Source organism: Dreissena polymorpha, chromosome 2, assembly GCF_020536995.1.
Source record: "Dreissena polymorpha isolate Duluth1 chromosome 2, UMN_Dpol_1.0, whole genome shotgun sequence".
Lineage (NCBI taxonomy): Eukaryota > Metazoa > Mollusca > Bivalvia > Myida > Dreissenidae > Dreissena > Dreissena polymorpha.
Genome location: NC_068356.1, coordinates 104,338,847 through 104,360,773, shown reverse-complemented (window position 1 = coordinate 104,360,773; position 21,927 = coordinate 104,338,847). Strand labels below are relative to the sequence as shown.

Below are 21,927 nucleotides of genomic sequence, written 5' to 3'. Positions count from 1 at the left end.
TAAGATATATGACCTCCCCCAATCAAATCAAATGTGTAGTATAAACATTGATCGCTATCCGACTAGGGTCCAACAGGGGTAAAACACCCATACCCCCTTTAATCTACACATGACCTTGTTTTAATTTTATCACATAATTTTAACGGAAGTTGTATTTGAATTTTTAATGAATCAATTTATTTTTCTAGCAAGTATCTGTTCTGTGTCGAAAATTATTATCGGTACAACGTATCCATATTTACACGATCGTACTGTAGACTTTAATAAAATGAAAGAAATCTACAATACATTGTGTTTTGTTTCCGGCATGTGTGTTAGACAAAAAAGACAATTTTATTTGCACCACTCCGTGTTCCCTTCACTTTGGTCATCTTGAGCATCTGCACAAGATTTCTCGCTTTCCGAATCACATTCAGAAAAATCTTACTGGCAATCACTAAATTCCGTCTCACACATGTAAGGTTCATAAGAAAAAATTGCATAATCTCTATCATTGCGTCGCACCGAAGTGCGGCGACTAGTATGTAATACGTTTTTTTCGCTTATGGGAGGAGAAGTAATTTTACGGATCAATGTATATATTTTTGTTGTCAGAAAATCTTGCATAGTGGTGATTTTTTGTGTAAATTAGTGTAAATAAGTACTGCATTTGTGCCTATTACATTAATACAACAGTTATTGCCAATAATTCAAAGCTAATTGTTTTAATTAATAACTGATCACAGGGACTGGGCAATAATAAAATATCACAGGGACTGGGCAAATACGCGAACCGGTGAATCTTTCTGGTATTGTATAAAAACAAAACTTCTTTGTTCCACTATCCTAGCAACCTCCTAGTTACTAATAAAGGCGCTATAGAGCAAGAAGCGCGACACATATTATTAATAGTAATAATGAGTCTTGATAAAGGAAGCAGCCGCTTATCAATGAGGAGCACCATCACAGCACCCCAGTCTCATTACTATCAAGTCCTCCTACAGGTTGTTTTTTTAAGAACCACATATAGAAGGCCGCAGGCCTGACCCCTATCTTGCCAGTGGTATGGACCCTTTGGTATGGACCTTTAACCCCGCTCACTATCCAGCGTTTAAATTTACGGGTTTACATTTAAACCGACTATTCATAGCTTATTAATATCTTAGTAAGATGGTGATTTTTCAAGCGGTTCCGTAGTGTAGTGGTTACGCGCTCGCTTCACATGTGAGAGGCCCAAGGTTCGAGCCCCAGTAGAATCAAATTATTTTATTTGTGTTCTATGTTCACTTTTTGTTTTGATGTAGACATTTTAGTTTAAATAAATATGCTGTTTTATTCTAAAACTTTTACAGTGTTTTCATATCAATGAGTACTCAACTCCTATCGTAAATGAGCAACATAAGAATAAGTTCAGAATCATCTCCCCTTGAAGTTGAGAAAAATATGAAATTACGCTTACAAGATGAAGCAGATTTTTAAAAATCTACACAATTCTGTTCCATTTATGAAAACTGCACACGGATGCCAGTAAAAAAAGGAAACCAATGTAAATAAAATGAACTATGAAATATTTGGGAGTAACAACACAAAATCATAGATAATGGTTATTTGGGGGTTATAACACAACATCATAGATAATGGTTATTTGGGGGTTATAACACAAAATCATAGATAATGGTTATACCAGTATCTTTTTCTATTTTGTTTAAAATAATCGGCCAATATATTAATATTTACAGTAGAAAAACAATTGTTCCATGTTACTTCATTGAGTGCCTTTTACACTGAAATTCCTGACGCCCTTTGATGCTTTGCATCAATACTTATCTTGTATTCCATTTAAATGTATTTATATTTTTGTTGCGAGAACGTTCATATCCAAAGACCTATTATGCCGGTCCGTTATTGCGGGCGAACGAACCTACGTCCCTACCAGTTTGATTGAAAATGGTGATTAGATAGGAATGTAAACATTTTGCAGGCAAAGTAAAGTGGTTTAATGTTCCAGCGCAATCACAACGAGTTGGGTCACAGAGCATGGTTATTGTTTAACACTTTTGTTACTTATACAACCTATCCTGTATTCCTCAAGGGACGTAGGTGCAGTGTATCGTTGCTGTACCACGGGCACTTAACCAGGACCAACGGCGCCTCAGGAATCGGGGCGTCACCACTTACACCTCTCTTGAGGCTGAGATTACATAATCAATGCTCAAGTACAGTCTTCAAATTATAACAATCAATACAACATATTGAATAATATTTTAAATGTGTAGTATTTCAATAGCCATTATTTAACTATATCCTTAACCAATTTTGAACGACTGAAATTTGACCCACTTTGACTACAATAAAAATAAAATCACCGTAAGGTCACAGGAGCAGGTCCACCCTATAGATGTACCCATACGAAGAGGCTGATGGATCGGTAAATAAAACTTGCACTTGTCTTGAGAAACGTTAGCTACTATATTATTACTGTAAGATTCTGATTTGAATGAAGTGTTTTATTTTATAAATTCAATTTAACAAATTTAGCGAGACATTAGAATGCCTGTTCTTACACTTAATGCGGGGATGACAATCAATATTTCATAAAAAGGTCACAAACTGCATTTAGTATAGTTCCACTCGGACAGATTGGTTGGAACAATAAAATATGGTATTCATATTGCTGATTGCATAGAAACCAATTCCTGCATAACATGTGTTTCTACATATGATATACATAATTTACATTTATGTGCATACGGATTAAGTATGGGTAGTTCATATATCTATCAAAAGGTTATTCAAATAATTAACTGAAGTAAGATCATATATATATATATTTATATATTTCAAGAGGAAGTTAATTTTTATATTTATATATATATATATTAAAAGAATGGCATTTAGTTAACATTTTGTTTATTAGAAAAACCAGTAATAAATGTATACACTTTTTTCAAGTATTTGCAATATCTACACATAATAATAATTAACAACAAATATCAAGATTAAAAGATAACACACACACAAGTCCTGATATGATATCTGTATCACTTTTTCTTTGCCCCCTTAGCAGAGTTGCGTCCACTCTTCTTGCCTCCACCCTCTGCTATGTCGAGTTTCTTGTTGAGAATCTCCTCTGTAGACTTGAGCTGGTCGTCCATGGTCAGCTTCATCTTCTTGATCTCCTCAGACAGGTATGTCTGGATCATCCCTCGCAGCTCCTTCCTTGCTTCAGACTCATCTAGATAACATGGCAAAAACACATTAGTTTATCAAATTAATCCCCTCAGACAGGTATGTCTGGATCATCCCTCGCAGCTCCTTCCTTGCTTCAGACTCATCTAGATAACATGACAAAAACACATTAGTTTATCAAATTAATCCCCTCAGACAGGTATGTCTGGATCATCCCTCGCAACTCCTTCCTTGCTTCAGACTCATCTAGATAACATGGCAAAAACACATTATTATGCCCCTGGATCGAATGATAGGGGGTATATTGTTTTTGGCCTGTCTAGCTGTCTGTCTGTCTGTCTGTCTGTCTGTCTGTCTGTCTGTCTGTCTGTCTGTCTGTCTGTCTGTCTGTCTGTCTGTCTGTCTGCTGTCTGTCTGTCTGTCTGTCTGTCTGTCTGTCTGTCTGTCTGTCTGTCTGTCATTGCATGTGTCTGTCATTGTATGTGTCACAAACCTTTAACCTTGGTCATAACTTTTGCAATATTGATGAAAGCAACTTGATATTTGGCATGCATGTGTATCTCATGGAGCTGCACATTTTGAGCGGTGAAAGGTCAAGGTCATCCTTCAAGGTCAAAAGAAAAAATAAAGTTCAAAGCAGCACATTAGGGGGCATTGTGTTTCTTACAAATATATAATATTTATTTTATAAAAATAATTGAATTAAAAATGTTCATGTTATCATAAATTTATGTTTTGATGGCATTGGAAGAGTACTTGTTGTTCACATTTTAAATAATAAATAATATCATGTATTTAAAATGTGTCTATAACACATTTTATTACCAACCATTTTATAGTGTTTGGAAAGTATTAATGTTATTAAGTATTGAAAATGTAACCAACAAATACCAGTACTTTCTAAATGCCATAAAAAATTAAAACAATATAAATTGTTTCAAAAAAAAAAGTTGAGTAACTTGCGAGTATTGGCACATGGTCTTACTCCACAAAAACATAAATTTCCATTCTGGTATGGAAATTACAATCAATACCGAATAATGGACATACTAACTGCTTGCTCATATTTTGATTTTATAACATTATACATTTAATAAATGCCAATAAAACAACGGCTGTTTGTAAAACATGCATGCCCCCCATATGGGCTGTTAGTTGTAGTGGCAGCCATTGTGTGAATACGTTTTTTGTCACTGTGACTTTGACCTTTGACCTAGCGACCTGAAAATCAATAGGGGTTATCTGCCAGTCATGATCAATGTACCTATGAAGTTTCATGATCCTAGGCATAAGCATTCTTGAGTTATCATCCGGAAACCATTTTACTATTTCGAGTCACTGTGACCTTGACCTTTGACCTAGAGACCTGAAAATCAATAGGGGTCATCTGCCAGTCATGATCAATGTCCCTATGAAGTTTCATGATCCTAGGTGTAAGCATTCTTGAGTTATCATCCGGAAACCATTTTACTGTTTCGAGTCACTGTGACCTTGACCTAGTGACCCGAAAATCAATAGGGGTCATCTGCCAGTCATGATCAATGTACCTATGAAGTTTCATGATCCTAGGTGTAAGTATTGTTGAGTTATCATCCGGAAACCATTTTACTATTTCGAGTCACTGTGACCTTGACCTTTGACCTAGTGACCTGAAAATCAATAGGGGTCATCTGCCAGTCATGATCAATGTACCTATGAAGTTTCATGAACCGAGGCGTAAGCATTCTTGAGTTATCATCCGGACACCGTTTTACTGTTTCGAGTCACTGTGACCTTGACCTTTGACCTAGTGACTTGAAAATCAATAGGGGTCACCTGCCATTCATGATCAATGCACCTATGAAGTTTCATTATCCTAGGACTAGGCGTTCGTTAGTTATCATTCGGAAACCATCTGGTGTACGGACCGACCGACAGACCGACGGACCAACATGTGCAAAACAATATATCCCCTCTTCTTCGAAGGGGGGCATAACAAGTTGATAGTACATGTATATAATTATTTCCAAACAAGTTTTCGCGCACTGAAAAACAAAAACCTGGCTGGCTCAAAGAAATTTTGGGACAGCCCTAGCGCTGGTAGATAGACCCCACAACATAATATAATCTGCAAATGTGGTCCTTTGGAAGCATAAACTGCATCCAAGAACAAGTCACTGTGACCTTGACCTTTGACCTAGTGACCTCAAAATCAATAGGGGTCATCTGCCAGTCATGATCAATGTACCTATGAAGTTTCATGATCCTAGGCGTAAGCGTTCTTGAGTTATCATCCGGAAACCATCTGGTGGACGGACGGACCGACCGACCTACCGACATGTGCAAAACAATATACCCCCTCTTCTTCGAAGGGGGGCATAAATATATGAAAACAGCTGATTTTACACAATGAAACAGCGTATGAGATATCCCTGGGCTTCAGGCTATGAATGCTTTATAGGTTAAGTACATGTAAGCTTTTAGCAGATGTGACTTAAACCTGACTCTTAACATTGAATATAGATCCCCGATGTACAGAGGTGATAAAGCTGGCATAGTTTACCATCTCAAGTACACAGATGGCAGTGTATGTGTGATCCATAAATATGAGGTAAAATAAACATCTAATGTTTGCATGACAATCATATATTTTGGCTTCATAGCTTAGTCTAGTTATGAAACATACATCCCCATGGGATTCAGTATAGCATGGTTTCTGGGCACTACAATATATCCATGGTCCATGCAGATACAACCAACATGCCATGAGGTGATCACATACCAGGCTGAGGGGTCTCTACTCTCTCTGGTTCAGGCTCCAGTTCGGGCTGCTCGTCTGTGACCTCAGGCTCACCTTCATCCACTGAAAGATTAGTACCATATTGTAATACCTAATTAATCATTGAAGGTTACTGGATAAGAATGTTTGAAATTAAAGATTCATGATTCATGCAAGTAATTTATGGTTATACATTGTAAACTGATACTTATGGACATCAACAGAATGTACACTCATTTATAATTTATTGACTTTGTGCATGTGCAGGTGTGTATTTCATTGCAGTATACAAGGAAGAAAATAAATAAATGGAACAGAAAAAATATTCAGGATTTTACTTTTATGTATGTTTACATTTAAAATGCTTGAGTTTAAATATTTGGAGCCATCCCAATGGTAAATGCCTTGAGTATCCTTCTGGGACTGACGGAGAGTAGAGCTGCAATGTGTTGTTTTTATTGCATTATATAAACCTGAGCACTTACCATTGAATTCACATATTAATCTGAGAAGTTAAGTGTGCAAATGCTGCTCACAACAACAAAAACACTGTTTATATAGATAAGACAACAAAACAAGGACCTGTCAGAGATTCAAAGCCAAACATACCACACAATTAAGAAAAGATCATCATATTTTGCATCTTAAGAATACTCAAGACTCTGTTTCCCTGTGCATGCATTTGCGTGCTCATCATTTACCCAGATCCCACATGTCCTCATCATTGACATCCCGTGGAGTCTCATTACGCACAACAGACCCTGATCTTGTGTGAATTTCAGCCTTCCGTTTGGCTACCATGGTAACCAACAACTCATCTAATAGGATGTCATTAAAAGGGTTGAAAATGTGGAACAGTATTGGTGGAAAATGTGGAACAGTTTTGACCTACAGGCATTTTAGATAATATTTTATAAACATATTTTATTTGCAAGCTTAATACATACATATACAATGTACCTTGATTTGGGTCAGCAAATATTAAACAAACTAAAGTTGAATGAAATACAATCAATTTAAAAATTTATTAAGTTTATCTAGAATAGTTTTTTTCATAGCCCTTTTCTTTATTCACAACCCTCTTACCTTCTGTTGGAGGTGGGGTTGGTGGCATTCCAACATAGTTAATTGATAGGTCCAGCCTCACCTAGAGGGATACATGTTCACTTTTTAATATTTCTTAATATATGAAGGCAGTAGATAATTTATCACAATACCAACAATGATCTGGTGATTTTTGCTATAAAAAAAATTAATGTTTGCAACACAAACTTTATATCTTTTGCAATAGCCAATGCCAATTTTTACAATATTTTCCAACAATACTTAATGAACTAAACATAAAATGATGTATCAAATGCATTACCAATGGCGTGAAAGCATATTTATACATCTTGAAATGCCTGAAGTATGTATTCACTACATATTCTGAGACGAGCCGCACTTGATCAGCCGAAAACAGCTCAATGCTGTGTGGGGGTCTCTGTGAAAGAGGAATGACATCATCACATATTTCTTGGGTCATTGGGTATTGATGTAACAGCTCATTAAGGTAGCGCACCTCTAATGGGCACATATCCAAATATAATCTAATTAATTATTTTCTTAATCAGCATCATTTCACTGAACTACATGCAAATTTGTAGGTAGGCTTTCCATGCTTTTCAAAAAAATATACCGATTTTTTCAAAACCACCCCCACGCTCGGCTTTTGTCCAATTTATTTTCACCCCTGGGGTATATAAAAGTTCCATAATTCATTCAAATTTCCAAATATGGGCATGCAGTTGGTGTGTACAGATGCTGTAAAGGTGTTTAAAGTTAAAACAAGATGAAATAAGTATTCTTTTACAGACATTTATTTTTTACAAATTTTTATCTATGGAAGAGCGCCATGAAATGTAAGTGATTTCAGCCAAGTAAAAATTGGGTCGGTTAGACACAAAGTGTCATAAAATTCAAAATAGTATCATTTAAGTCATATTTTAAACTTAGTTTTTATAGAAACACTATATACAGCAAAAATACCAAGAAATAGACAGATTTACCGTTTACTTTTTGAAATAAAAATAAAAATGCAACATGCATGGTTCGTATTTTCAACAGTAAATCACCCAATTTCGCCATAACGTTGTTTTAATTTTAATAATTGAAGAATGTGCATAAAAATTGCAACATATTTAACAATAAATATAGCTTATATGCCATATTAAATCAAATTACGTTAGAAAATAAATAAAACGCGTCGCAAAAAAGTATACGTCGTCGGCAGGATTCGAACCTAGTCTACCGCCTTAACCACTGGGCTACGGCACCTAATAGTAGGCTCTTCAACCTTCGAAGAAATCGCGGGAAATCATTAGAGGTGCGCTACCTTAAGCAATCATGATGTTGACAATAAACATTTTTGTACGATATAGAAAGCTGGTCTATAAGTCGATAGATCACACACAAGATTTTCTTTGAGAGGTTCAACATATGGTTTTTCATGTAATGTAAAAAATGCAATGAACTAGACTCTCTATTCAAATGGTGGACATTTTATCCTGATAACCATGATAAAATTAGGATAGGTTACATAATAAAAACTTACATTATATATAAATTGTACTCCGTTTTGTGTGCATTTGCATTAAGAATAAACAAGAATCATTATGAGACAAAGTACTCAAAACAATAGTTTTTTAAAAGCCTCAATTTATTGACTTGAATACCAAACTAAGTGATTTTGCAAATATATCTTAAAATGCACACATCACAATATTATTATTTACTTTAGAAATTTTCCATTTACAAACTTAATAAATTTTGAATATGTAATTAACACAAATGTTATGTTTTGTCCATGATCCATTTTCAGGTAGATTTGTGGATCAAATTTGGAAAGTACACTATTGATTTAAACTGATTAATTGTTGAAGATCAAAAAATTAACTGACCAACCTCTAAGATATCAAGACAAATTATACATCATTCCAATTAGTTGTAGTGACAGAGAAGGTTACATTTAATATCTGCTAAACTATACTTGTAAGTGTACCATATACAAATTGTTAGTGATATCATTTGTTGGTGTGATATTACCAGTATTACGGTAGCATAATACTGGCAGCCATTATTTACACACAACTTGGTATGTTACATTATTTCAGTGTTTTCAAAATATGCTTTGTACATTAATATAAAAAAAAGCTGTTAGTCTAAAAACCTGAACTCTATTTTAATTTGAATAATTTATGTATGTAGAATGACAGGTGTTTGATCATTATTCACATGGCAAATTAAAGAGTTTTAAGTGTCATGTTTTGTGGAATCTGACAAAGGCCAGAGTTCATCATGTATCTATGGACATTTTTTTTTCTTTTTCATAATTCAAAATAAACAAGGGATGTGTTTGTGAAACACTATGTCCCCATATATTTTACCTCTGACCTTGAAGGATGACCTTGACCTTTCACCACTCAAAATGTGCAGCTCCATGAGATATACATGCATGCCAAATATCAAGTTGCTATCTTCAATATTGCAAAAGTGTACATTAAATGAGCAATTTTGACCCATATATTTGACCTTTGACCTAGAAGGATGACCTTGACCTTGATTTTTCACCACTCAAAATGTGCAGTTCCATGAGTTACACATGCATGCCAAATATGAAGTTGCTATCTTTAATATTGCAAAAGCTATGGCAAATGTTAAAGTTGGAGCAAACAAACAAACACACAAACCAACCAACCAACCAACAGACAGGGCAAAAACAATATGTCCCCCACTATAGTGGTGGAGGACATAAAAACATCATAACATGGCATGCACAGCAAAAATGCTTGCAAGTCTGTTAATCCTAATGTGTTTAGTTTAAACCTATTTATTTTGGCTCAATTGCATATAAAGCCTTAGGCTTATTGAGACACTCTCATTTCTTCATGTGTTTGCAAAGGGGGGGGGGGGCATAGGTAGATAGAAAGTTTTAGACACATCAGATTAAAATTTAACTGTTCCTTAGTGGAAAGTTCTTGTCATTGACAAAGACTTACAAAGTTTTTTATGAGAATTACAGACACAAAAACAGGCCAGCAAAAAAAATTGGACCACATAGAGAACCACAAACAAGATTTCATAGAGAATGTATACTGGGTTAAAACCAAAATTCATTAGGCAAGAACATTTTTCAAAAACCTGCCAGCACAGCAAGTTGGAGTCCAAATAGATTTGGCAGAAAATTACACTTGCAGGAAATACAATAGGTCTACTTTAACCAGGTGTGACCTGTATAAACTATGGTTGTTTACTTCAAGCAAATCAAAAGACTGCAGCACTAAAGTACTGTCTTAGGGTAAGACACATTAGCAAACAACGATAACACTGTTGTCACCTTACCAGAAACCATTCATAATTAAGTTAAGGAAAGCATTCAAGACATACCATTATGTCATTTTTGGACAGACAACCAGACATCATGATATGAGGACAAGGTTATCTTCAACGTTGTAATACCGGTACAACTACAATATTTTAGAATGCCAGACAATAGATAACTATTTTGAATCTGGTAACAAGAAAGGCCACAGGTTTGGAAAGAACTGCCAAGGGTTTGGCTTACAATGCGATTAAAATAGGAAAGTTATAATTCAGGATGCTTCTGACTTATTTAGCTAGGCAACACACATGTCTAGCTTTGCCACAGTTGGTTTTAACTACATGACTGACACAACAAATTTTCACAAATCTATCAAATTGCAAAAGATTTTTGCAAAATTGCCACCAGTTTAGGAAGCCATCAACTTACAAGCAGCAGTTGGTATGGGTGAATGTAGAATTCTCTTTAGAGATATGTTGGGTGTCTCTCACTGAGTGTAGTGATTATTTGAAATTAGAATGCACAAAATAGACATCAACAGACACCTTCCATGTCAGTAAACAGAAACCTGAATCTTCTTGGAGGATTCCAGTTGATGAGCCAGAAACACCAACACAGATTACCTTTCTCAAGTTCAATGAAGATGATGGTCACAATTTACAAGAACACCCCATTGTCAGCAAAACCAGCATAATCATTGATCAGTATGTTTCTGCACTATGAGAACGTTGGTATTCCAAATATTGTTTCCTCAAAAAAGTTCAATGTTTATGATAATATGTTATGTCAAAATTAATCTGTTTCATTCAACCTGTAATTGTCATATTGTGTTAAGTACGATATAAAAATTCATACAAAAATACACAACAATGTTACCATACTTAAAGTGTCTAATTGAACTTGTTTAAATGTGGTTTCTAAATACATGTATTAAACAAGTTTATCAAAAGAAACTTAAAATCTATGCAAACGAATACAGAATTATGTGCACTATTTGAACTGTAAAACATTACATTAAACACATAATTTAAAGAAAAGCTATAATAATATATAGTTTAGTTCAGTTTAAACCTATTTTTTGGCTAACTTGCAGCAAAAGCCTTAGGTTTATTGAAACAATCTTGAGTCACTTTCCTGGGTAAAGCCATTACTTGATGTCTTTGGGAGGGGGTCTCAAGATTGCTCATGCAGTTGGAATGGAACCTGTGACTTCCCGGTTGCAAGGAAGGCAAACACCGTATCCACAATGCCATGGCGACCTCTACTGGTATATTGGAAATAATTTTGAGAGATGCCTAATTAATTATACATGTATTCCTTTTACAGGCCGAGGGGTCATGTGTATATGGGAGCTTACCATGTTTTAGTGAGGTAATTTGGAACTTACTTCCAAGATGATGTCATTTTCGTGATTTTGGTGAAAAGGAAGCAGATATTTTCACCCGGTAAGCCACTTAATATTTACATTTCTTTAAAATAATTACAGGTACGCGCTTTCTGCTCTACAGTGTTCGTGCTTCCCTCGGTTTTTGTTTCATAATCATAGACGTTGGGATACAACAGTTATTGAAGAAAAACCATTAACAAATCTGTTATCTTATTTCATGACACCGATTATTTGACGTTTGAGAAATTGGATGTACGATTCATTTTCTCATGTGATACACATTACCGGTATTGACGCATGTGTACAGTAGTATATAACTAAAATTACTCTGATTTCATTTTCCCCTGACGCCGTTTCATCTCCGATAACTAAATTATTGCCAAACTATGGTTTAACCCCCCTTTTTGAAACTAAATTTCTTTTAAGCCTATTTTGGGCCCTGACTTCCAAATAACAAACAGCTCTTTCCTATGAAATAGAGCTTGACACAAAATACCTAACCATCTTAAATGTTATGTGGTGCAATATAAGCGTTTTCTTAATCACATTACTTACTGTAGAATTATAACAATGCTGTACGAAAAACCTGCTGACAACTGAAATAATTGGCCTATTTTCCACAGGATGGGTTGTGGGGTGGCTGATGTACAAGATAATAGAATGTTTATCAGCACTTTTCAGTAATATTTTAATCAAATTCATGTATTTTATGACTTGTCCACCTTATTCTGATATGAACTTTTGTTAAACCATTATTTTACTGTCTTTTGAGGTGATACAGGTTAGAGGGCGATAATAAGCACATCTTTCATTGCAGTATACATGTGTATGTAATTGAGAATTTAAAATCAGTGGAGGACTGAATTACCATGCACCATTCATGGGGCACATTGGTTAAAATGTAGAATATGTAAGAAAGAGTCCTTCAACAGAGCCGGAATAAAACAGCAAATAATATACCAAGCACCAAACAAAAACATGTGCAGCTGATGTTTGTAGTGTTTTTTTTTATAAAGTCTACATAGACAAGTCTGATATATAATTGCTATGAGTGCTACTTAATTACATGTTTCATTTTTGTATATCAAAAGGCATGTAAATGTGTCAAAGTGATTATTTGTAAATCACAAAAGGTGTTATTTGTATTATAACCATTCAGAATTGTAAAGAAAAATCTCATTTATTTAAATGCTTCAAATACAAAGCTACCTACATTCACTGCATGACAGAGTACCAGCTCTTTGAAGTATGAAAATGTCTGATCCAGGTTGCCAAAGGGTGTTTCTGCAATAACAAAAATCGTTATTAGCCTTTAGTTTGGAAAAAAACTACACACAGAATTAATGGAAGTTTATTTGATCGATTTGCACTTGATTGATTGTTTTTCAAGTGACTTGGAGATAGATTCACATGAAAAGTTCATTTAGAAAACACAATTTTATTTGAATAGAAAACAGAATTCAGAAGAATTCATTCTCTGTTTTAGTGTGTTACACAATACATGCTTATCCTAAATGCAAATGTTTAATAAATGGAATATAATAAATGTATAAACAATAATTCAAAAACTGAGGTAGATAAAGCTGCTCTTCTCTAGTTGCCATCTGTTTATATTTTAAGTTTCAAGTAAATCCCTTTAGTATATTTAGAGTTATGCTCCGGACAAAAATTACTTCAAAGTTATATAAAAGGGGAGATAATTCAAAAACTAAGGTAGATAGAGTTATGGTTCTTGGTCACTGCACTTCTCCTAGTTGTCATCTGTTTATATTCTAAGTTTAAAGTAAATTCATTGAATAGATTTGGAGTTATGCTCCGGACAAAGTTTCGGCCGGACGGACAGACGGACAGGACCAATTAATTACTATACCACCTCTGAAATTCGGCGGGGATAAAAAAACTATAAGAACACCTGTGCAAACTTCATGTGTTTTCTTGACAATTGAGAAGAAAGCTGATGTTTGTTCTTTTGTGAACTTATGTTCCCGTGCAAACTGGAGAGTGTAGTAGTATAGATCCATCACAATTCCTGTCTTCAGACTTGTTTTGTGGTCATCAAGATGGAATATATCTGCCAACACCCTGGAATACAACAGCACAGTATTGTTGTCAAATCTTGACAAAGATGTTTTCTTGTTTTTGTTGAAAAGCTAATAGAACAGCAAAAGTTTTTTTTCACCATTTTTATTATAACAGGAAGAACTTACCATTAATCACTTGCAAATGCTTATGAGTTATTTGTTTTCTGGTATCTCTGGAACTTAAGAATAAATGTACATGAAACTACATTTTACTAGTATTTTAAATTACCCTTAGAATGTCATTTATTTAAAAACTACATTGTGCATAACATCACAAAAATGTTCCTCACATTTTAATATGATCTGCATTTAATGACTCATTGATGCGATCTAGGTCATCCACTGTAAGGTCAGCCCTGAAAATTCAATTAAACATAAGTAATTTTATGAAACAGCATGATATGTTTCCAGAAAGTGACATATACATTATCATGCTGACTGACATCCTTCTTTGAAATACTATGAAATCCACTTTAACTCTTTGCATGCTGGGAAATTTGTCGTCTGCTAAAATGTTGTCTGCTGAATTTCTAAAATTAGCATTTTCTTCGATTTTTTTCAAAGAATATTATCAGAATAGCAAACAGTTTGGATCCTGAAGAGACGCCACGTTCTGTGGCGTCTCATCTGGATCCAAACTGTTTGCAAAGGCCTTCAAAATTCGGTTCCCGCACTGAAAGGGTTAACTCTACAAATTTAATCAGATTTGCTTGGTTCAAATATCAGATAATAAATGATGTTTTCTACCAAATGCTCACTAGTGAATGACAAATTGCCAACATTAACCTACAGACGCATACGTGGAGATATGATTGAAACATTCAAGATTATGAATGATAAATATGATTATAACCCAGAAGAACTTTTCAGCAAAAGAAGTGATATAACATCAGACAGAAACTTGAAACTTGCTAATTTGATGAAACGCCTATTTATATAATTATATTAAATGGCGTTGTACAAAACATATTTATGTACATAAAATTGATAAAAAATAAGAGGTGTTGATAATATTATGCAGCATTAATTAAAGGATTAATGATCTTAATATGTGTGATATAAATAATAATGCTGTAAGGAACTTGAGTAATAAAACAATACCGGCTACACTATTAAAACACAGTAAAAGTAAAATATTATGTAATAAATTGATATAACTAGAGTTAAGACAATAATTATAATGATAATATGAGCAAATATTTGGCAACATAAAGACACTGTTTTTCATTAACTAAAAGGATACGTAAAAGGATATTTCTGCACTCTGGCTGTCGGATCCCACAGCTACCGGTCACCTGTCATACTTAAGGACACTTCTTTTGGGTTTTAACCTTATTTGAACTATCGTGACTACAAGTCACAAATAGACTGACCAAGTGTGACTACAAGACACAACTTGAAGGTTAAAATTACAGTGTGACTATAAGACACAACTACAAGGCCTAAGCATGACTAAAAGACACCTGGTTGATGTAATTCAATCATTGAGCAATTTAGAAGCCCTAATGATTCTTGGTTACCAGTCACTTGTACAAAAAATATCCTTTTTGAGCAAAGAAGCCCGCACAATTCTTGAATTGCTTGGTCCTATGAGTCCTAGTGACAAATAAGCCCGTACAACTGAGTCTCGATTATTTTTTTAAATCACAGGTATTCAAATTAAAATAGGTTGTAAAAGTCTCTGAAGAGAAATGTTTTCAAATTCCTTTTGAAAATGGTTATTGATGTAAAAGTCCGGATGATTGATGGAAGGTCATTCCACAGTTTCAGACCAACAACTCTGAAACTCCTGTCCATGAAAGTTTTTCTCTTTGAGCGTTTTACATCATTACATCCGTCATACGAGACATTAGATCGTAGGTTACGTGCTGGTACTTTTTCTTTTAAAAGTTCTGTAAGGTATTTTGGCGCGTTACCAACAGAACAATTATACATGAAGTTCAGAATTTTGAATGTTATCCTAGCCTTTACTGGTAGCCAGTGTAGTTCATACAAGGCATCTTTTGAACTGTCATATTTCTGTCGGCCGAGTACCAATTTGGCACACATGTTTTGGATACGTTGCATTTATGACAGAACAAGAGGACATGAACAAATGTTATTTAAGAAAAGGGCACGATTAAATATCAAAAAGCACTCATTTATTTTCAAAACAGTTGACAATTGGAATAGTTTACCACCTAGTGTAGTTAATTTGCAATCAGTAAGAGCTTTTGAAAGAAGACTTGACCGATTCTGGAAAGATTAAGTGATCAAGTACAATTACAAGTCAACAGTCATTACGGTGTTGAACATCCATTATATTGACGAAAATAAAGAGCTGGTGTCACATGAGTAAATCCCTTCTACCAGAATCTACTATGTAACTATGTATGTATGTATGAAAATACGGTCTTAAAACCGATCATCAAAACCAATATACATATCTTTTAAAACAAAGAAAACAATTAAAAAAAATTACATACCAAACACTGACTTTAGCTTTGTGGTTTCGTGGCTGTAAAAGAAAAAAGAACAAACATACATTGATAAAAGATTATAGTATAGTTACCAACATATATTGTTTATCTCCATCTCTACATGTAAGCTAATATTTATGTCTATGTTATTTTTGCATTAAAAAACAGTTAAATTGATGTTTGGTCTTTTTGTGAAAGTAACAACAGATTTTTTTGAAGTCAATTATTGGTAATAAAACTAACTTTTATGATTAAAGACATACCCTAAGGCCATCTTCACAAAGTGTTTCATTGATAATTTTGTAAATCTGTTGCCATTCAAAATGACCTTTCTGTTTGTATAAAAACAAACACAAATAAAAAATATTTTATTCAAGCCTAGCTGTAAACAAGAGATATGTTTGTCAGAAACACAATGCCCCTACTGCACCGCTTTTTTTTACCTTTGACCTTGAAGAATGACCTTGACCTTTCACCACTCAAAATGTGCAGCTCCATGAGATAAACATGCATGCCAAATATCAAGTTGCTATCTTCAAAATTACAAAAGTTATTGCAAAAGTTTAACCAAGGTTAAAGTTTGTGACAGACAGACAGACAGACAGACAGACAGACAGACAGACAGACAGACAGACAGACAGACAGACAGACAGACAGACAGACAGACAGACAGACAGACACATACAATGACAGACGGACAGGCAAAAAACAATATACACCCTATCATTCGATCAAGGGGCATATAAATAACCTAAAACTGTACCTGTTGTGCCTGAAATACCACCTGCAGGCTGCATTGTTAAAGGGCATAGTTTGTTCAGTTGAAAAAGAGCACCGCATACAGGTGCCACACTCAGCTGCGGGTGCAGTTGTAAATAAATGAAAGCCTGTCACGTTTTTTTACTGGTCACGGTGACCTTGACCTTTGACCTAGTGACCCAAAAATGGGTGTGGCATGTAGAGCTAGTCAAGGTGCAGCTACATATGAAGTTTCAAAGTTGTAGATTAAAGCACTTTGATAAAGAGGCAATGTTCAAAACCTTGACAAAATGTAAAGGTTTAAGCACAAAGTGGACGACACGACGACGAGCTGACTATGACAATACCTCGGGTTTTCTCCGAAAACAGCCGAGCTAAAAATTGGTTTTCCAAAAATTCAACCTTCAAACCAATGAAAAAGCTCCTTGATACCTCATATTATAGCCGAGATATGCCCTTGACAAAATATATTAGCATGAAAATTCAGTACGGTAAATAAGGTAAAATTCTTTTTTAAATAATGACTCCCTTAATGAGTTGTTAATACCTTCAATAAGTTTCATGTTTTATGTCACTTTTAGTTTACAAGATATGCATGTCACACAATTTAAGCAAAATAAAACAGGAAATGACAGTAAAAATATTTAAGCAAAAGTAATGGTTCTTGTTATCTGTGAACTGCATATCTCCTCAACAAGCTGATGATCTATCTGTGAGGTGTAAACTTTATATTTCTCATAGATTAGAGATTTGATCTAAAAAAAATGGTGGCTTAACCAACAGGTCAGACAGACACAGGAAACCAGCATAACCTTCCATACAACTTTTTTTGTAAGAAAGGTACTCAAATGTAGTTTTCTTTGATGTTTACTTTGGCAGGCAAACATGTTTATAACAACCCGTATATTGCCTGTAAAAGGTACAAAATACTTATTTTTTATGGTTGAGCAAGGTCAGTATAGCTTTTAATCTTCAGTGAGTAAGATGAAATGACAGCATGCCTTTTAATAAAGGTAACCATAATTGTGTAATAACAAAAGATGTGTTCGTCAGAAACACAATGCCCCCTATTGCGCCGCTTTGAAAAAAATATATATAATGTGTTTTTTTACCTTTGACCTTGAAGGATGACCTTGACCTTGAACTTCCACCACTCAAAATGTGCAACTTCATGAGAACTCCGCTTTGAAATAAAAATAATTTTTTGTTGATCTTTGACCTTGAAGGATGACCTTGACCTTGAACTTCCACCACTCAAAATGTGCAGCTTCATGAGAATGCCGCTTTAATTATTTTTTTTTGACCTTTGACCTTGAAGGATGACCTTGACCTTGAACTTCCACCACTCAAAATGTGCAGCTTCATGAGATACACATGCATGCCAAATATCAAGTTGCTATCTTCAATATTAAAAAAGTTATGGCCAATGTTAAAGTTTTCGGACGGACAGACGCCATATATTTGACATTTGCCCTTAGAGGATGACCTTGACCTTCACCTTTTACCACTCATAATGTTCAGCTCCATGAGATGCACATGCATGCCAAATATCAAGTTGCTATCTTCAATAGTGAAAAAGTTATGGCCAATGTTAAAGTTTTTGGACGGACAGACAGACGCCATATATTAGATATTTGACCTTGAAGGATGACCTTCACCTTTCACCACTCAAAATGTTCAGCTCCGTGAGATGCACATGCATGCCAAATATCAAGTTGCTATCTTCAATATTGAAAAAGTTATGGCCAATGTTTAAGTTTTCGGGTGGACAGACGCCATATTTTTGACATTTGACCTTGAAGGATGACCTTGACCTTCACCTTTCACCACTCAAAATGTTCAGCTTCATGAGATACACATGCATGCCAAATATCAAGTTGCTATCTTCAATAGTGAAAAAGTTACGGCCAATGTTAAAGTTTTTTTTCGGACAGACAGACAGACTGACGGACAGTTCAACTACTATATGCCACCCTACGGGGGGCATAAAAACAGACCAGCTAGGAAAGAATGGTACCATGTAAGTTAAATGTCAAAATGTGTTTGACTGATTCTTATTGAGGCCTATCAATGTGCTACATTTATTTTGGACTCTAGCTACCCTACCTTTTCATATAAATTACTGACCCTGTTTTACACAGTACAGGTCTGTAAAAAAGCTGTGTAATTTACAGCAAATTATGATGGTTTCAGGCAGATAACTGATATGAAAGTTGCAAACATGCGTGAATATCCTCCAATTACCTTAAGTCAAGCAGTTAAGGAAACAACTAAAATAATTTCTGAATTAATTCAAACAATGCCGCAATAAACAATGTTCCTTTAAAGATTTATTTCATTCCCGTTCAACCCATGTCAAAATTGTTTATTTACAGCATGTTCAACCACGCAAAGCCGATAGTTCCATACACACCCGCAAATGACATACACTACGCGAATTGTTTACCTTAAGTCGAGAGGTCACATCAGAAAAGCGAGAGTACTCAATTGCAATAGGCAAATAGTCAACAAAACTTTGAAAATTCGATTCACTGAACAAATTTAGAGAAACTGAAAGATTTATTAAAATTTTTATATCACTTCTATTTACCATTTAACATGTTTCTGTTTCGGTCGATCTTCTTTTGAACATTGAGACGAAAAAGTGCTCAAGAATTGAAAAAGAAATGGCATTAGCAATTTGTTCAATTAAAATTTCAGCATGCATGTTACTACTAAAAGATTTGATAAAATTATCATCCAATCCGAACAGGGTTTACCCACTGAAAGTGTGTATATTGTCATGTAACCTATTTTCTCGATGTGCGCGCACAGATTTTTCCATGCAACATTTTCTGGGAATCGTGAAAAAATAAAATAATTTTCATTAAAATAAATCAAATACATGATAAAGTTGTGTTTACACTAGCGCAACGGTCTATAATTAATGTGCAATTTTAAAGAAGAGTACCGAAAAAAATGCACAGAAAAGGCATAAATTTGGATTATTTCAGTTGAAGTAAGATTTTTAAATACAATTAAACTGGTGTTTTCCTTGTTTTTGTCGTGTCTGTAATTATTTTCAAGCATAGTACAGCGATTTGTTTTGTCCAATTGGGAAAATTACCCGTACCAGTCCAATTGAGAAAAATTGAGTCCTCAAAACCTGAAAATTGGGAAAAATCGAGTCGTGAAACCCTCAAATTGGGAAATTGGTGTATTTGATTTTATGCTCCCAAATACTTTAAAATTGATTCTAAGTGTTTTCAAGCTGTCAATATTATATTTACCTAGGTTCAAACCATAGAGCTGCACAGGGAAACTAACAAACAGTTGCATTTTTTTACCTTAAATTGGGAATTTTTGGCCAGCAATTGGGAAATTCATAGTTTTTTTCGTAATTGGGAAAGTGCCGTTTACCGGTACTTTATTAAGAAGGAAAAAAAATCGCTGTAGTAATATTAGTAAAACAAAATACTCGGAGCGCATGCATGTGACGTCATCAGGAGAGCCGCGTTCTCAATGTAAAAAAAGTGATCGAAATTAGGTTATGCTCGAAATAAGGGAATCGTACGATACTAGGGCTCAATTTATCATTGTCAGCTGGGTACTTCTTAAATATACCCAGGTTACATTTAAGTACTTTTAAGATTACCCAGGGTGCATTAAGGTAGCACACGAGCCTTAAGTCTATACTAAAGAATAGATGTAAATATTATAAAACCAACACACTGCAATTATCAATATCAGCAAAAATGTAACTAATTCAGTAATTGAGACATTATCATAATATGCCATTGTCTCAACCTTATCGGTTTCGCGAAAGCAATTAATACACACTTGAATGATTTTTGGAACATCTCCAGTTTTGGGCTCATCGGGGAGAATCATCTTTATTGAATTGAACGATTTGTTAAGAGTCAATATGTTGTCATAGAAATCTGTCACATCCGGTATGTTCTAGTTACTCCCCTTTAGATTCAAAAGTGTACTCTGCGGTTACTATATATGGTGCCTGTTACCTACTGTGTTTTAGATTTTTGGTTAATGTAAAATCAGAGACGTAAATAACATCTACGTCTCTGGTAAAATTATACTATATATGGAAAAGAACACTCTCTAAACATAAAAATACTTCGATTAAAAAAAATACTGATATAAAGATCAAAATTATGATGCTGCAGTATGCCCTATCATAGAACAACTACACACAAATATTCACGATACCAGCTAGAACCATCACAATAAATGATAATTATATACACATAAAATCTGAGCACCAACAGTTTAAACGGCGCTAAAACTTAACGTATGCACATCTATTCCCCGGGGGGGGGGGGTAACTTCCCAAATTTAAGGGTAGGTATGTCCCGCTGAGACTTCCGAAATGTTACCCATTTTTATATCGGAACTCTGATAAAAAAGACCCATTTTGATACAAGATTTTTTAAAGCATACCCATTTGTATACGATACCATTGTGAAAATGGACCCATTTCAATACACGAATTTTTATAAACTGGACCATTTAAATACTAGAATTTGATAAAGTGGACACAGCAAAGTTTCTGCATCTTTCCCGTTACTGAAATTAAGTGTTTGATACCAATTTATATACAAGAATGCCATATATCATACCCATTTTGATACTGATACTTTCAAATCTATAAGCAATTAAATACAAGAAAATTTCTGATTTCAATACCCATATCTATACTTAGATGCTCAAAACCATGCCCACAGTCAAAAAAACACACCCCATAAAATCGGCACACCCCTATATACCCGTATATAGGAAGTTAGCCCCCCCCCCGGGATCTATTCATTTTCACGTGTTTTAAACGGGTGTTTTAAACCTCCACAACAGCAGTGCGCCGTTCCAGCTCCGTGTTTCTATAATTATTTATTTTATGTTATGTTCTAAAAGCATGGTATAAAACAACAATGTCTCTCCTGTCATCATAGTTTCTGGAGTTT

At 34.7% G+C, this 21,927-nt stretch overlaps 1 protein-coding gene across 3 annotated transcripts; it reads right to left on the bottom strand.

Annotated features, from left to right (window-relative positions):
- Positions 1-2,872: 2,872 nt before the first annotated feature.
- On the bottom strand, positions 2,873-20,930 carry LOC127868349 (cilia- and flagella-associated protein 119-like). 3 transcript variants are annotated; one of them, XM_052410040.1, is made up of 11 exons: positions 20,792-20,897; positions 18,085-18,155; positions 16,220-16,251; positions 14,045-14,110; positions 13,586-13,755; positions 12,887-12,957; positions 7,293-7,409; positions 7,013-7,073; positions 6,628-6,744; positions 5,930-6,010; positions 2,873-3,214 (listed from the first exon to the last, which is right to left on the bottom strand). In XM_052410040.1, coding segments are annotated over exons 4-11 (813 nt in total). In that variant the 5' UTR covers positions 14,047-14,110; positions 16,220-16,251; positions 18,085-18,155; positions 20,792-20,897; the 3' UTR covers positions 2,873-3,020. The 3 variants fall into 3 exon arrangements, with proteins under 3 accessions (XP_052266000.1, XP_052265998.1, XP_052265999.1); XM_052410038.1 differs by lacking the exon at positions 18,085-18,155 and having other exon boundaries at positions 20,792-20,930; XM_052410039.1 differs by lacking the exons at positions 6,628-6,744; positions 18,085-18,155 and having other exon boundaries at positions 20,792-20,921.
- Positions 20,931-21,927: the final 997 nt, after the last annotated feature.

What these genes read in the sequence shown, in the direction of transcription:
- LOC127868349 (XM_052410038.1), bottom strand. Translation starts at nt 20,842, where the DNA reads ATGATTCTCCCCGATGAGCCCAAAACTGGAGATGTTCCAAAAATCATT. An exon ending in AATGCAGATCATATTAAAAT is followed by an intron (nt 13,756 to 14,044) that starts GTGAGGAACATT and finishes GTTGTATTCCAG; the next exon opens with GGTGTTGGCAGATATATTCC. An exon ending in AACCCCACCTCCAACAGAAG is followed by an intron (nt 6,745 to 7,012) that starts GTAAGAGGGTTG and finishes ACATCCTATTAG; the next exon opens with ATGAGTTGTTGGTTACCATG.